The sequence below is a fragment of the Cricetulus griseus genome, chromosome 2 (assembly GCF_003668045.3).
Source record: "Cricetulus griseus strain 17A/GY chromosome 2, alternate assembly CriGri-PICRH-1.0, whole genome shotgun sequence".
NCBI classification, from domain to species: domain Eukaryota; kingdom Metazoa; phylum Chordata; class Mammalia; order Rodentia; family Cricetidae; genus Cricetulus; species Cricetulus griseus.
In genome coordinates this window covers 376166817-376182799 of record NC_048595.1, presented here as the reverse complement: position 1 = coordinate 376182799, position 15983 = coordinate 376166817, and the positions used below count along the sequence as shown (strand labels likewise).

Sequence of the window (15983 nt, the reverse complement as noted above, 5' to 3'; positions counted from 1 at the left end):
AAGAAAGCAAAAAATAAAGGTCTAAGGAGGGAGAAGTCTGGGAAAACATTCTGGGGGATTCAAACCTGGCCTTTCAGGGAGCAAAGGTCACCAGGTTATTAACCACATCTAGTCCCAGCCTTCTGGGAGGTAAACAGGTATGCACATCCCTTGAAGAGATAAACCTGTGTGTTTAACATTCCTGGTTTCCCCGGTGCTTATCTATGAGCTCAAGGACATAATGTTCTGCACTGTTGCTCATGTCAAAACCTCCACAGCCACCCTTTCTTCCCTTTCATAATCCATGCATCTGCAAATCTTTTTGTTTTCTTTCAAGACAATGTTTCTCTGTGTAGCTCAGGCTGTCCTGGAACTCATTCTGTAGACCAGGCTGGCCTCACAGAGATCTTACCTGCCTCTGCCTCCTGAGTCCGAATAAATCCCCCCTTTTTTATTATGTATACAGTCTTCTGCCTGCATGCCAGCAGAAGGCACAAGATCTCAGGAGTGGGGGGATTAAAGGCGTTTGCCACCAATGGGAACTGGCTGCCAAGTGTTATTTTATTTATTGGTTTTGCTTGTTTGTTTGTTTGTTTTGATTTTTCGAGACAGGGTTTCTCTGTGTAGCCTTGGCTGTCCTGGAACTCACTGTGGACCAGGCTGGACTCGAAATGAGAGATCTGCCTTCCTCTGCCTCCTGACATGCCACCACCGCCCTGCTGCCAAGTGTTATTTTAAAATTTTATTATTTGTGTGTGAGAGTGTGGGTGAGGGAAGGAGGGAGGGGAAGGGAGAAAGGGAGAGACAGTGGGTGTGTCCATGCCATGGAGTGAGTGTGGAGGCTAAAGAACATCCACCACAAGATTTGGGATCTAACTCAGGTTGTCAGCCTATTTCAACAAGAGTTCTCACCTGCTGAACCAGTGGTTCTGGAACTTCCTACTGCAGCAACCCCTTAATACAGTTTCTCATGTTGTAGTAACCCCAAACATTATTACTACTTCATAACTGTAATTTGCTGCTGTTATGAATCATAATGTAAATATATGATATGCAGATGGTATAAATATCTGATAAACAAATGGTCTTAGGCTATTTCTGTGAAAGGGTCATGTGAGACCTACAGGTTGAGAACCATTGTCGATCTTGCTGGCTCAGATTTGAATTTCTTAAACCCTTCTTTCAAGATTTACTTATTTATTTATGTATATAATGTTCTATCTGCATGTATGCCTGTGGGCCAGAAAGGGGCACCAGATCTCCTTACAGATGGCTGTGAGCCGCCATGCTAGGTACTGAACGCAGGACCTCTGGAAGACCTCCGAGTCATCTCTCCAGCACTAATTTTTTAAAGGTGTATTTATTTTTATGTGCACTGGTATTTCACATGAGAGTATGTCTGTGTGAGGGTGAGAGATTACTCTGGAACTGCCATGTGGGTGCTGGGAATCGAATCCAGGTCCTCCGACTCATCTCTCCAGCCCCATCAGCAGTCAAATTGTAAATGCTGACAACCAGTACAAATTTCTCTAATATTCTTTAAAGGCCAACCAGTCGAGGCAAAGAAAGATGGAAAGACAAGGCAACTTGTTGGATCTAGCCTGAGCACCTGGTATTCATATCCAACCTAGAAAAATTCCTGGTGAAAAGACCGGCTCCAAGAAGTTGCCCCCAAATTACAAATATGGAGTAGAACAAAACTAGAACCCATGTCCTTGGAGTCCCACAAGACAATGATACAGGCATTTATTTACTTGATCTTTCAAGTGTTTTCTATTTTTTTATGAATTGACCAAATGCAAATGACGTGTGTGTGTGTGTGTGTGTGTGTGTGTGTGTGTGTGTGTGTGTGTACTTGCAGGCCCCTTGTATCAGGTTCAGGCCCGTGTTTGGTAGGACTTTCAAGGCTGAAAAATAGCCCTGAGCTAATTTGTCTACGGAAGGGTCACTCTTGTATAATAACATAAGGTAAAATTCTTTGTTAAATCAATGATCCCTGTGAAGGAAAGAGAACCCTGACAAAGATAAATCTATTACATTAGAAGATATTACCACCTGCTTCGTGGTGATCTTCAAATCATTGTACGTTTTGTGGAAAACCTCTTTCTGTGTGCCTGTGTTCATTGATTCAAAACACACATCAGAGTAGTTTGGTTTCTTCATTTTCCTTTCCGATTGGCTGGAGAGCATCTTATGGTGATTGGCCAAAGTATTTGCCTGCCGTCCTTCCGGATCTACGATAGGAAGAACTGGCAGAAGAGGGTGGGGGAAAGTAGACTGAACTCTGCTTTTTTATTGGCTCCTGTAGCAACACCGCTTAGTGCGGAGCAATCCCAACTTATGATTGGCTTATGTACCCGCCAGACAAACTGCCGTAAACCAGTGTTCTCGTTATACTCTGCCTTCCTTGCCTGATTGGCTGTGTTGTGCAGGTTCCGCGATCTCTGATTGGTCTGACGCTCTACACAGCCCGGCTTGCCTGCACTCTGTTGCCGTGGTTGCAGGCCCCGCCCGCTCGCTCTCTGACAGCGAGGCTTCTCCTAGAGGGAAGCGGGTCCGTTGGTCGGTCCGGAACGAGGCTGGCGCTGCCAGGCCCGCGCCTAGCCGTTGCCATGGCAGCCACCGGCGGGGTCGCGGATGACGAGTCCCGATCCGGCCGCTCGAGCTCCGACGGCGAGTGCGCGGTGGCGCCGGAGCCGCTGGCGGAAGCCGGAGGCCTGTTCTCCTTCGCGGACCTAGGCGCTGCGCTGGGCGGCGGCGCAGGCCTCCCGGGCCGGGCAGCCGGCAGGGCCCAGTCCCCGCTGCGCTACCTGCAGGTCCTGTGGCAGCAGGACGCCGAGCCCCGCGATGAACTGCGCTGCAAGATCCCCGCCGGGCGGCTGAGGCGCGCCGCTAGGCCCCACCGCAGGCTCGGGCCCACTGGCAAGGAGGTGCACGGTGAGCTCAACCCGGGATCCTAGGGTCGCTCGTGAATGATCGCAGCAGTTAAAGCTGTTGAGGACCGTGACTTCGGCCACTTGGACATCCCTGAATAAAAACTTTCCACTCTCGAGAGTGGTTGTTAGTAGACAATAATGTGAGACAATGGAGAATATTTTTATTATTAGAGAAGGGAACCCAGAGCTGTGGCCACGCTGTACCAACTTGTGTGATGCACAGATCTGAACCAGACTGCTCCACACAGACTCACGTGTGACCTCGCTTTCCTATTTGTAGAATGGGTACACTACCAGCTTTCCTTGGGTGTGAAGACTTAGGCAAGGTTCTGATCTATCTTTGTGATGGACCAAGCACTTTTGATACACAACCTTTTATAGTCATTCCAAGGGATACATTGTGGCCCATAAGAAGTGACTTGTAAACAAGTGAAACAGCCAGAGCCTGGTGGTGGTGGCATAAGCCTTTAGTCCCAGCACTCAGGAGGCAGAGGCAAGAGGATGTCTTGTGAGTTAGAGGCCAGCCCGGTCTACAAAGCTACACAGAGAAACCCTGTCTGGATAAACCAAAAAAAAAAAAAAAAAAAAAAGGAAAAAAGAAAAGAAAGAAAAACAGCCAGGTGTGCCAGGTGTGGTAGTACTCCTGTAATCCTGAGGAGGCAGAAGCAGGACTCTGAGTTCAGGGCTAGTCTGGGCTAAGTATCAAGTTCCAGGTTCACTGTAAATCTTGGTGATTACACTCAGTAGATCAGGCTTTGTAGCTAGCCTCTTTTCCCACTGAGTCAGTTATTACCATTTGGACATTTTTTTTTTTTGGTTTTTTCGAGACAGGGTTTCTCTGTGGCTTTGGAGGCTGTCCTGGAACTAGCTCTTGTAGACCAGAGCTGGTCTCGAACTCTGCCTCCCAAGTGCTGGGATTAAAGGCGTGCGCCACCAACGCCCGGCTTTTTTTTTTTTTTTTAAAGATTTATTTATCTTGTATACAGTGTTCTGCCTACATATATGCCTGTGTGCCAGAAGAGGGATCCAGATCTCATTATAGATGGTTGTGAGCCACCATGTGATTGCTGGGAATTGAACTCAGGACCTCTGGAAGAGCAGCCAGTGCTCTCAACCTCTGAGCCATCTCTCCAGCCCATTTGGACATTCTGATTTCAAGTCATATAGAAGAAGGCTATGCCAGTATTCCAACCCCATCTGCTATATTGTTTCTGCAGTTTGTGGGTGAAAAGGAAAATGGGATACAGAAAGATTAATAAATTGGAAATTTTTAAGGTCTCTTTTCAGACTAGCACCATTTCACCTGGTGTCTTAGTGTTATAAAGATCAAAGGAGGGCCTGGCAGTGGTGGCGCACGCCTTTAATACCAGCACTCAGGAGGTAGAGGCAGGTGGATCTCTGTGAGTTCAAGACCAGCCTGGTCTACAGAGTGAGTTCCAGGACAGCCAGGGCTACACAGAGAAACCCTGTCTCAAGAAAGATTAAAAGAGAATTTCAAAGGACTGTATAAACAAAAATGTGGCATATGGATATATGCAATTGTTATATCTAGTTTGCAGTTGTTTTGACCATTCTCTTGACAACAAAGGTATTGCTTTCTGTTAGTTCTAAGGTAGAAGTGGCATCAGTGAGAAGAGGGAAGTTTCTGCTTAGGAATTACTGAGTTTGGTAAGTCATTTAGGAATGACCTGCTTTGAAGCAGAATAATAAAATGTTGAATGCAATTAGCTCACAAAGGACTAAACCTGCTCAGTCTTTCTCTTTTAAAAAATTATCTCAATTTTCTTTGTAACAACTTAAGAGCTGGCAGAACAAGTCAGCCTTGTTGTACGGATGATGGGCTGGGGCCCAGGGTAAGTAACTGGCTTGCTCAAGGTCGCCAACTACGACAAGTGGCAGAAATTAGATCTGGCTCCAGAAGTCAATTTTCTACAGAAATTGGTCTCTCTTCCAACTGTGGCCCAGTTCCAGTTTCTCCTTGTTCCCAGACTAGTGGTTTCTGTCCCGATACCTTTGCCTTTCTGTGCTGCTGTGACGGAAGGGTGGAATATCAGGGAACACTGGGAAGCGATGTGCCTTATGGTTTTGTTACGATTTTGTTTAACTGTCACTTTTCTCTTTATAGCTCTGAAGAGGCTGAGGGATTCTGCCAATGCCAATGATGTAGAAACAGGTGAGTGTGCACAGTGGCATCTATGGGCTGATGGGGAAGGAAAAAGCCAAGTACTCCATACCTGGGCAGTCTGCCAGCTCATCCACATTCCCTCAGAGCATGTTCACTGTATTCACTCCCTGACCCTGAAATCACTGTGCAAAACGGAAGGAAGTAAGGTGTAGGTACTCCCTCACCAGGCCCCTCTGTTACCCAGAGTCTCCTGGTGTCATAGTGCTCATCACCCTGTGTGCTTGCTGATGCTAGGGGCCATGCCTGGTTGTTTTTAATCTCTGGGATTCAGCAATACCCTCAGAAAAAAGCAAATGCCCACTTTGGAACTTTTGGCTCCCAGGAGTGAACACTCCACCTTGACTGCCAGGTGATCATCTAGTACCCCAGGCTGTCCAGTAACTAGTTCTCAGACCTGTTATTGACAGGGCATCTGACAAGCATGGGTGGGGCTCCCTACAGGACATTGCAGCTGGCTTTCTGTTTCTGTTTCTGAGCTTTCCCTAACTGAGGTAGAGCACTGGAGGTATAAGGACAGCTTCTAGGACAAACACTACCACCACCACTACTACTACTACCACCACCACAGTTACTTATTTAATCGGATAACAATACTTCCCATGTGTCAGAGGAAATGGTGTGTTGGAGAAATGGTCTGCTGTATTGTCTAGACTTTTTTCATGGTGACAAAATAGATCCTAAGGAAGGAGATTACTTTTGGCTCATGATCTCAGATCTTTTGGTCCTCAGATCATTTACTGTATTCACATCTCAGTGTGGTGGGGTATGCCCTTAATCACAGTCCTCAGGAGGCAGAGGTAGTTGGATGACAAATTAAGGCCAGTCTGGACTACCACAGCAAGTTCTAAAACAGCCTGGAGTACAAAAGGAGATTAAAAATAATAGGTTTGGTCTGAGGAATGGCTCAGTGGGTAAGAGCACTTCTTGTAAAAGCAAGAGGACCTGAGTTCAAATCCCCAGGGCCCATGTAAAAAAGTTAGGTAAAGGGGCTGGAGAGATGGCTCAGAGGTTAAGAGCACTGGCTGCTCTTCCTGAGGTCCTGAGTTCAATTCCCAGCAACCACATGGTGGCTCACAACCATCTATAATGAGATCTGGTGCCCTCTTCTGGCGTGTAGTGAAGGCATGCATGCAGGCAGGCAGAACACTGTAACACTGTATATATAATAAATAAATACATCTTTAAAAAAAAGTTAGCACTGGGCGTTGGCGCACACTTTTAATCCCAGCACTTGAGAGGCAGAGGCAGGCAGATCTCTGTGAGTTTGAGGTCAGCCTCGAACACGCCAGAGTGAGTGCCAGGATAGGCTCCAAAGCTACACAGAGAAACCCTGTCTTGAAAAACCAAAATAAAAAAACAAAAAGTTAGGTATAGTTCCATGTGCTTGTAACCCCATAGGGGGTTGGAGACAGGTGGATCCTGGAAGCTTGGTGGTCAGCCATCCAACTGAAGCAGGAAGCTGTAGGTTCAATGAGAAATCTTGTATTGTAAAATACAATGGTGAGTGACAGAAGATCCCTGATGCTTTCTCTGGTCTCTGTATGCACACACATAGTGCATGCATTTGCACACACCATACATATATACCATACATACACAACAAATACAAAAATGATGAATAAATTAAAAAGCAAAACAAAACAAGTTTCCACTGATCATTGCTGGAGGGCATGGCAGAAGAGAGAGGTCAGTATCACTGGGGCAGGAAGCAGAGAGAGCATTCATGCTCTCTCAGGCTCCCTCCATTTCCCTTTCCTGTCCTCCTGGGCCTACAGTCTATAGGATGGTGCTGCCCACACTCAGGGTAGGAAATCCCTTCTTGAATTTTCTGAGAATGGCTCCATAGGTTCACAGTGACTTACTGATCTCTTAAGTGCTTCTCTGATCAAGTTAGGATTCACCATCAGAGCTGCCCAAATCCACTGCTCAACAACACAAGTAGCATGGACAGTTCTGCAGGCCACACGTTCAACTCAGATTTCCTGGCCAGGCTAAAACTCCAGGTGTCAGCCGGACAGTGGTGGTGCACGCCTTTAATCCCAGCATTTGGAAGGCAGAGGCAGGTGGATCTCTGTGAGTTCTAGACCAGTCTGGTCTACAAGAGCTAGTCCCAGGACAGGCTCCAAAGCTATACAGAGAAACCCTGTCTCAAAAACAAAAACAAAACAAAACAAAACAAAAAAAACTCCAGGTGTCTGCCAGACTGTATTTCTTTTTGGAGGGTAATAGCAAGAATCTGTTTCTCTGTCTTCTTCTTTTTTTTCTAGATTTTATTTATTTATTATATATACAACATTCTGCTTCCATGTATAGCTGCACACCAGAAGAGGGCACCAGATCTCATTATAGATGGTTGTGAGCCACCATGTGGTTGCTGGGAATTGAACTCAGGACCTCTGGAAGAGCAGTCAGCGCTCTTAACCCCTGAGCCATCTCTCCAGCCTCCTCCTCCTCCTCCTCCTCCTCCTCCTCCTCCTTCTTCTTCTTCTTCTTCTTCTTCTTCTTCTTCTTCTTCTTTTCCTCCTCCTCCTCTTCCTATGCTTCTACCTCCTCCTCCTCCTTCTTATGAGACAGGGTTTCTCTGTGGCTTTGGAGGTTGTCCTGGAACTAGCTCTTGTAGACCAGACTGGTCTTGAACTTACAGAGACCCGCCTGCCTCCGCCTTCCAAGTGCTGAGATTAAAGGCGTACGCCTGGCTTGTTTTGCATCTTCTAAGTTGCCTTGTTTCTTGGTGCTAGGCCTCTTTCTCATCTACAAAGCCTGCAACAGTGGGCTGAGTCCTCATCTTGCCATCTCAGTTTTTGAAATAGGAAAAGGGCCCCTAGTTTTAAGGATTCATTTGGTTCCACTGGGCCTGGATAATCCAGCATTGTCTTAAGAGCCTTGGACAGCCCTGCCTGGGGAGTGGAGGGGGAAGGCTAGGGGCAGATGGGATGTTTGGGGGGGAGAGAGGGAGAGGGAGAAGGGATTGACATCTGAAGCAAGCTTGTTCCTAATTTAAACTAATAAAGTAAAATAAAATAAAATAAAATAAAAGAGCCTTGGACAGAGCTACAAAAATTACTTTTGTCTTGAAGGTACCATATCTAAAAAATTGGAGGGCAGTTATTCTGCCTGCCTCCAGGGTATAGCATTCTGCTTGGGTGGTGGGTTGCTGTGGCAACAGGTAAGATGTGATGAAGGGCCATGGTTACAGGTACCCCCTTACAGCAGGCATGAGGTACAGACAGTTACCTCAGGGACCTGCTTCCAGATGGTTCTCTTACCTTTGGCACAGCAATAGTTGGCAGGACCAGAACCTGGAAGGTTTATCTGCTTCTTGGTCTGTTTTCCTTGAAATTTAATGTTTGAGGATATTTAAGCATAAACTTACAAAGTTTTGCAATGAAAGATAATAGACTATTTTTTAACATTTGTTGTTTGGGGGAGCATGTGTGTCCTTGTAGATGTCAGAGAACAACTTATGGGTACTTGTACCCTCCTTCCACCATGTGGGTTTCAGCAAATTAACTCAGGTCATCAGTGTTAGTGCCTTTACCACCTTTACCACTGAGCTTTCCTGCCCACTCAGGCACTTTTTTGTTTGTTTTAAAGATTTGTTTATTATGTATACAGTGTTCTTTTTTAAGGGTTTATTTATTTTCACTTTATTGGTATTTTGCCTGCGTGTATGTCTATGCAAGGGTGTCAGATGCCCTATAGGTGGAGTTACAGACAGTTGTGAGCTGCCATGTGGTTGCTGGGAATTGAACTCAGGACCTCTGAAAGAGCAGGCAGTACTCTTAACCTCTGAGCCATCTCTCCAACCCACCCAGGCACTTTTTAAAAAATGCTCTAGTGTGTGGCAAGAGAACAGGGTGAGGGCTACTGTCTTTCAGTTTGACTTTGAACTTGTGATTCTCCTGTCTCTGTCTCTAGAATGCTATGGCTACAAGAATGTGACATAATACCAGTCAGCCAATCAATGACACGAACTGAGCCAGCACTTATGGGGCACTATGCCTCATATTAAAGCTGTAAATCCTAATATAGCTGAGGAGGAAGTCTATACAGTGTCACCAGTTCAAAACCCAGATGCAGCTGGGTGGTGGTGGCACACACCTGTAATCCCAACACTTGGGAGGCAGAGGCAGGAGGATCTTGGTGAGTTTGAGGCCAGCCTGGTCTACAGAGTGAGTTGCAGGACGGCCAGGGCTACACAGAGAAACCCTGTCTCAAAAACAAAAAAAGAAACCAAAACAAAATCACCAACCAAACAAAATAAATCCAGGCAGGAATGCAAAACAGCAGTGATGTGCTGAGCTGGAGCAGAGAAGCCAGGTTTGCAGCCCGCTCTCCTCTTGTCATCTGGGTCACTGTGACCTCTGAACCTTACATCTCACTGGGTCAAAGTGCCCTGGTCTGTGAAGTGGATGTGACACCTTGCATGGCTATTGTCAGGCTGATGCTGGCCAGAATTCCAGGACACTGTACAGTGAGCACTATTCTAGAATGGACAGTCTTCTGCTGTTAACGAACAGGAGGAACAGGAAATGGAGTAAGTATGGGAGGAGGGGCTGACTCAGCTGGGGAGAGCTGCTTGGACAGGAAGCACTTTGGACTTTGGCTGCAAGGACTACTGGGGGAAAGAGACTAAAACGTCACTGACTCTAAAATGACAGGCAGCAATTTTCCCCACTTGGCTTGGACATAGTCATTAGTGCATAATGTCTCCCCCGTTTCAGGGCCCCTGTGCTATCAGAGAAGGAATAGCACATCCATTATCCCCATCACAGCAGCTCTGCAGATGTCAGCGCAGAGATGATGCCCATTTTCTGGTGACCGCGATGCCAGTCCAGGCCTCCGTGCCTGTTCCCATCCCAGCTTCTGCCACCGCCTCATGCTGATGGCTGTGCACTCCTTTCTTGCTTAGCTTAGTCTGGGATTGTGTGTGTCCCTGACGCTTGTGCTCTGTCCCCTCCAAAGTGCTACCTCTTGAGAACCAAGTACCAGCCAGTAGCTTGGGCAACTGTGTACAGCTGGAATGGATATGTATCCAAGCAGAGACAAAGGAATGGAGGCATGGCCTGTGTCAGAATTAGTGGAACTCTGCAGTTCCTACCGTGAAGATCAAGAGCCTCTTCTGATGTTCTCTCCAATCCTAGACACATAGGTTAAACACAGACTCCATGGCCACTAAGATAGCAAAATTCCCCTTGGGCCAATAGTCCCTGTGGGGCTAGCATCTAGGAGTGACCAACTTCCTGGTGAATTGTGAATGGCTCATCTAGACGGGCCCTTGAGCATCACTTTCCATCCCTAGGGACTGCAGCATAGCTAACACTACTGCTTTCTTACTCTTCTCCTCCCCCATCTTGGTGGTCAGTGCAGCAGCTGCTGGAAGATGGCACGGATCCCTGCGCAGCTGATGACAAGGGCCGCACAGCCCTCCATTTTGCTTCCTGCAATGGCAATGACCAGATTGGTGAGTCCTGGGGAAGCAAGAGGAACTGGTTAAGGCCAGTGACATCCTTCTAAATGAAGTGGGAGAAGAATTGCTGTCTGCATGCCTCAGGGGCCCCAGGGTGTGGGGCAAGGAAGACTTGTGACAGGAGCCCTCAAGTACTAGGATTACAGATATGTGGCCACTATACCTGGCTGGTTTGGTGAGTACTTATTTAATAAGCAGAGGTCCTTGTTAATGAATTCAGTGTGTGTGTGTGTGTGTGTGTGTGTGTGAGAGAGAGAGAGAGAGAGAGAGAGAGAGAGAGAGAGAGAGAGAGAGAGAGAGAGAAAGAGAGAGAGGGAAACAGGGTCTTACTTATGTAGTCCAGGCTGGCCTCACACTTGCTGAGAATGACCATGAGCTCATCCTCCTGCTTGTCTCCTGCTAGGATTATAGGCATACACTGCCACACCTGGGCCAGCTTTTTTTCTTTTTTCTTCTGTGGTCCTGGGGATCAAATCCAGGGGCTTCACTTAGTGCTCCACCACTAAGCTATTGTCTTCAGTCCTCTTTGTTCTTTTTACTTTAAGACAGGGTCCCTAGTAAGTTGTTCAGGCTGGCCTTGAGCTCATGCTACAAACCAGGTAGGCCTTGAACTTGAGACCCTCCAGCCTCAGACTCCTGGATAGCTAGTCATAGACCTGAGCCATGAGGCCCCGCTACAGTACTCTGGTCACTCCTTTCCTTTGGTTAGTGGGTTTTTTCTGTGTGTGACTCTTTACAAAATCTTTGCTTTCCCCACAAAGATAGTCTCCTGTTTTCTTATAGAGATGTGACAGTGTTACTGTTCACATATCATCTATGACCAATCCCTCTGGAATTAGCTTTTGTTCCTCTGTGAGACTCAGCCTGGCCCTCCAATACAATGTCCTTAACCTAAGTGATTCCAGCTGGGTGATTGGCAAGCCCTGGCAAGATGAGGTGGCCCAGGACTGCTAGAAGGGCAACTGTTCATGAAGAACAGCATCGTCTATGGCCTCGCTCTCAGTGCAGTGTGCTGCTGTAGGAGCCTTCCCTGGTACTTTCATATAGGACCAGGAGGCCAAGAGACACTCCTAGAGTCCTTGGCATCCTATACATAAACCCTGTAGATCACATAAATAATTGAGTACATGCAACAGCACAGGGAACCATGTCTGGGTTCTGCACTCTTCACTCCTAGGAAGTCTCTACTGGCTCCAGGGTGTGGTTTAGTTGGTGCAAACCTCTAACAGTATATCTTGTGTTTTTCTGTCTTCAGTGCAGCTTCTCCTGGATCATGGGGCTGACCCTAACCAACAGGATGGTCTAGGCAATACACCATTGCACCTGGGTAAGTCCTCAAAAGCCACCACAAAGTAGACTTCTAAGATATAAAGGCGGGCTGGAGAGATGGCTCAGCCATTAAAAGCTAGGCTCACAACTAAGATATAAAGGCTAGGGTTCTGCAGGCTCCCAGAAGTATCTCCTAGCATCCTGGCAGGGCCTGAACCACAAGTGGGCATTCCCATAGTCTGTCCCACAGATCATTCATTCACAGTAGGTTATGCACTTGGCAGAGCTGTTTGTGTGCCTTGGACTGGTTGCAGCCACCTCTGCTTGGAAGCCCTTTGACTACCCCAGCCTTGCTTTGGACACCAGGCCTCAGTCTCCCCAACTATACAGGGAAATACTGGACTTGATTTAAGTCCTGCCCAACAGGGCATACTGCCTTGGTGACTCTGTCTCAGGAGGTAACATGGCACAAGACCACTCAGAGACATAGCTTCTCTTCCCTGCTCTCCAAAGCCAGGATTCTTTTTTCTTTTCTTTGTTTTTAGAGGGTTTCTCTGCATAGTCCTGGCTGTCCTGGAACTTGCTCTGTAGACCAAGCTGGCCTTGAACTCGCCAAGATCCTCCTGTCTCTGCCTTCCGAGTGCTGGAATTAAAGGTGTGCACCACCATCGCCTGGCCACAGTCATGATTAAGTCTCTTTTCTTTCACAGCTGCCTGCACCAATCATGTGCCTGTCATCACCACACTGCTTCGAGGAGGTATGTGTCCCCTTCCCCTCTTCCCGCCCTTCTCTCACTCTCATCCCCAGCGTGCTCCCTTCCACCTCCTCCCACAGGGGCCCGTGTGGATGCCTTGGACAGAGCTGGCCGCACGCCCCTACACCTGGCCAAGTCAAAGCTGAACATCCTACAGGAGGGCCATTCCCAGTGCTTGGAGGCTGTCCGGCTGGAGGTGAAGCAGGTGAGCGATTCCTCCCTGGATGGGTACCACACTTGGCAGACCACCTGCCTCTGACTTAGGGCTTCTGATCTCATTGACCCCTAACATCCCTGCTCCATTATGCTATTGGTGGCAAGTTGGTCCTGTGCCTGCCTTCTAGCCAGCAACTCAGCTCCCCTTCTCCTTCCAGATCATCCACATGTTACGGGAGTACCTGGAACGCCTTGGGCGGCATGAACAGCGGGAACGGCTGGATGACCTCTGTACCCGCCTCCAGATGACAAGTACCAAAGAGCAGGTAAGCTACAGCCACAGGACCTGCGGTGTTGCCACCACCATGGCCCACACAGCTTCTGTCCACTTCCTTGAAGCTGTGCTGGCTAGTGTGTGCTCATGTCCCTGTTCTCCAGGGGGTGGGGGGAGCAGGGGGGCAGTCAATCCCAGACTACCCAATGTCCAGGATGAACTCATAGTCAGAGAGAAGGGTTAGTGACACCTAGGCCTTCACTGGGTAAGGTCTCTGCTAAGCCCAGCACAAAAGTCTCCAACCCCCATTCTAGTCATTGAAATCCCAAGAGGGGGAAGCATTAGTATGGCATGAAGGGAGGCAATGCCTGTGGTCTGTGGTGATCTCCCTTGGATCAGCCTGGGTTTCTCCCTGCAGGTGGATGAAGTGACAGACCTCTTGGCCAGCTTTACCTCCCTCAGTCTGCAGATGCAGAGCATGGAGAAGAGGTAGCAAGGAAGGCTCTCCCTTGCTTTGTCAGCACCCTCCTGCCCTCCGCTCTCGGTACAGGGAAAGCCCAGGGGACTCCAGTTCCACCTTGCCCTTGCCCTTAGATGCTGAGGGCAGAGCTGCTCCCAGACAGTCTGCATCATCTCTATGGGCCAGGACCACAGCCCTAGCTCCTGGTGCACAATGCCAGCCTCTGTAGCCACATTCCAGGCCCACTTGTGCTGTCCTAGCAGACATTACTCCTCCTATGGCCTCCCTATGTCCTTAGCAACCCCAGAACCCTATTTCTTCCCAGCCATGGACTTATTACCATCATCTGGCTTTGGGTAGGTACTCTAAGGCCATCCTGGATGCTGTGGGTCTCTAAGCTGGCCTGTCCCTCACACCAGCATTTAAGTTTAGCCCTGCACCTGACTTTCAAGGACACACTCCACTGCATGAGTGTCTCTGAGCAGAAGAGGGACATTGGTGATGCCTAGGCCATCATAAGGTTAGAAAGGACCCTGTTTAGCCCAAAGAAAGATCTCCACCTCCTTCCCTCCTAGTCACTGAAACACTATGGATGGGGATCTATTTTGCAGCCAAGTTGTCAGAGGTAGATAGTGGTTCATGTGCCCAGGTCCTCATTCCAGGAACCTCTAGGCCTTAGGTGGTGTGACAAGAGTCTGAACAGATATATAACCAGAGGTCTTTAGAGGAGAGAGGATCCTGGACCATCTAGGTGGGTGGGGTATCACCCCAGGAAGCCCTGTGGAAGCGAGGCAGGGGATGTCTGCTGCCATGTGGATGTAGAAGTAAAGGAAGGAGCCAGGAGCTGGAAAAGGACAGCAAATAGATTGCCCTCTGAACCTCCAGCAGAGACTGGCTCTGCTGGCAACTGGACTTGAGCTCAGTGGGACACATTTTAGTTTCTAGCCTCCAGAACTGTGAGAATAAATCTGCTGTTTAAACTGTTTCTTTAGTGGTGGCTTCTTGTAGTGATAACAGAAACTCATGGACTCAGACTCATTGCTGAACAGTGCCCTACCCTATCCTGAAGATGGTTCTGGGGTATGGGGGAACTCCTCACATAGGAGGCTGCCCCTGCAGACAGGGATTTGGCCCTGGCTTCTAAGCTTAGACTATATGTGACCTGGCATTGCCCATTTTCTCTCTGGTCAAGCTGAAAGCCCTGGCTAGTGGCAGAAGAGAGCCCATCTTCAGATCCCAGCCTGATACTGAATGGAAACTCAGCCACTCCACAGACCCTAGAGGAAGAATTGGATGGGATTTTAACCCCCAACCCCCTGTGGACAAGGAAACCCAAAGTCCCCCAGGTTGTCAGGGTTGTGGGGACAAAGTGCTTCAGCAGCCCCAAGATAGAGAGGAGCAGCTGCTGTGTCCCTGCTGAGTGACAAGAGGAACAAGGGGCTGTGTGTATGGGACAGACTTTCTCCTCTGCCTGGGTGACCAACTCTGCAGGTGACCTTCACTTCTTGGGGCCCAGGGGTGCACTTGATCTTGCTCTCTCTCTCGGGGCTCCACTGGGACCGGGATCATTACCTGGAGCAGGCTGGAAACCAAGACAGAAGAGGCAGGCGGGAAGGAACAGCCCCTCTCAGGTTTGCATCCTTGGGCCTCCTCACCCTAGACCACATGGGAAGAGTAAGGCATGGTTACTGGCCCTCTCACTGTTAGGGAAGGGACATGAACCTCAGAAGGAGTAAGGTTTGTGTGGAGTGCACACTGACATCCTGAAGAAAAATCTACATTAGGGGCTGAAGAGATGGCTCAGTGGTTAAGAGCAATGACTGCTCTTCCAGAGGACCTGAGTTCAATTCCCAGAACCCATACAGCAGCTATCAACTACATGTAACACCAAGATCTGACACCCTCACACAGACATACATGCAGGCAAAACACCAATGCACATAAAATAAAAAGAAGAATGTACATTAAGCAAAATTGGGACTCCAGCTTTGGTTCCCTGGAAGCAGAAGCATGAAGAGCTGACAGGATCCTCTGGGGCTGCCTGGGCATGTCAAGGACACCTTGCCCCAGGCTGCTGCTTTGAATTTGAAGAGTGGGGTGTGCTGAGATGACCCAGAATTTCTAAGAGTAGAACACAGGCACTAATTGATTCTTGAAGCCTGGGCCTCCAGGAACAAGGAAGGCATGCATCCTCTACTCCTGTTGCTTCAGGCTAGGCCCCAAGAGCACCATTGGCCCTAGCACAGTGTGTGTTACGAACTCTCTCTGTGGTCATGCAGACAGTGAAAGGAGGGCTTGGTTCAGGAAGGTGGCTTTTAGGTTAATCATCAAACACTGGCCAGGCAGCCAGGCAATCTGCCTTGTCCCATTTCCAGCCAGAATATTTCCTATAAGCCTGGATCAGTCTGAAGAGCCAGCCAGAGAGAGGGGGCCCAGACACTGGAGTGAGTCAGGAAACACACAAGTGGGCCCTGGGCGATGGACTGGGAAGGCGGCAGC

The 15983-nt window shown here is 48.5% G+C and overlaps 1 protein-coding gene across 1 annotated transcript; it reads left to right on the top strand.

Annotated features, from left to right (window-relative positions):
- Positions 1 to 2492: 2492 nt before the first annotated feature.
- Positions 2493 to 14469, top strand: Ankrd54 (ankyrin repeat domain 54). Its single transcript, XM_027403980.2, has 8 exons — positions 2493 to 2916; positions 5041 to 5088; positions 10466 to 10564; positions 11826 to 11897; positions 12550 to 12597; positions 12675 to 12799; positions 12969 to 13076; positions 13443 to 14469. The coding sequence occupies exons 1-8, from the start codon at positions 2592 to 2594 to the stop codon at positions 13515 to 13517; spliced, it is 900 nt and encodes a 299-aa protein (XP_027259781.1). The 5' UTR covers positions 2493 to 2591; the 3' UTR covers positions 13518 to 14469.
- The last annotated feature ends 1514 nt before the right edge of the window (positions 14470 to 15983 follow it).

Bases quoted from the DNA above. Each gene is read 5' to 3' on its own strand.
- Ankrd54 (XM_027403980.2), top strand. From the start codon at position 2,592: ATGGCAGCCACCGGCGGGGTCGCGGATGACGAGTCCCGATCCGGCCGC. The intron at 10,565-11,825 runs GTGAGTCCTGGG...TTCTGTCTTCAG, and splicing joins CAATGGCAATGACCAGATTG to TGCAGCTTCTCCTGGATCAT. The intron at 12,598-12,674 runs GTATGTGTCCCC...CTCCTCCCACAG, and splicing joins CACCACACTGCTTCGAGGAG to GGGCCCGTGTGGATGCCTTG.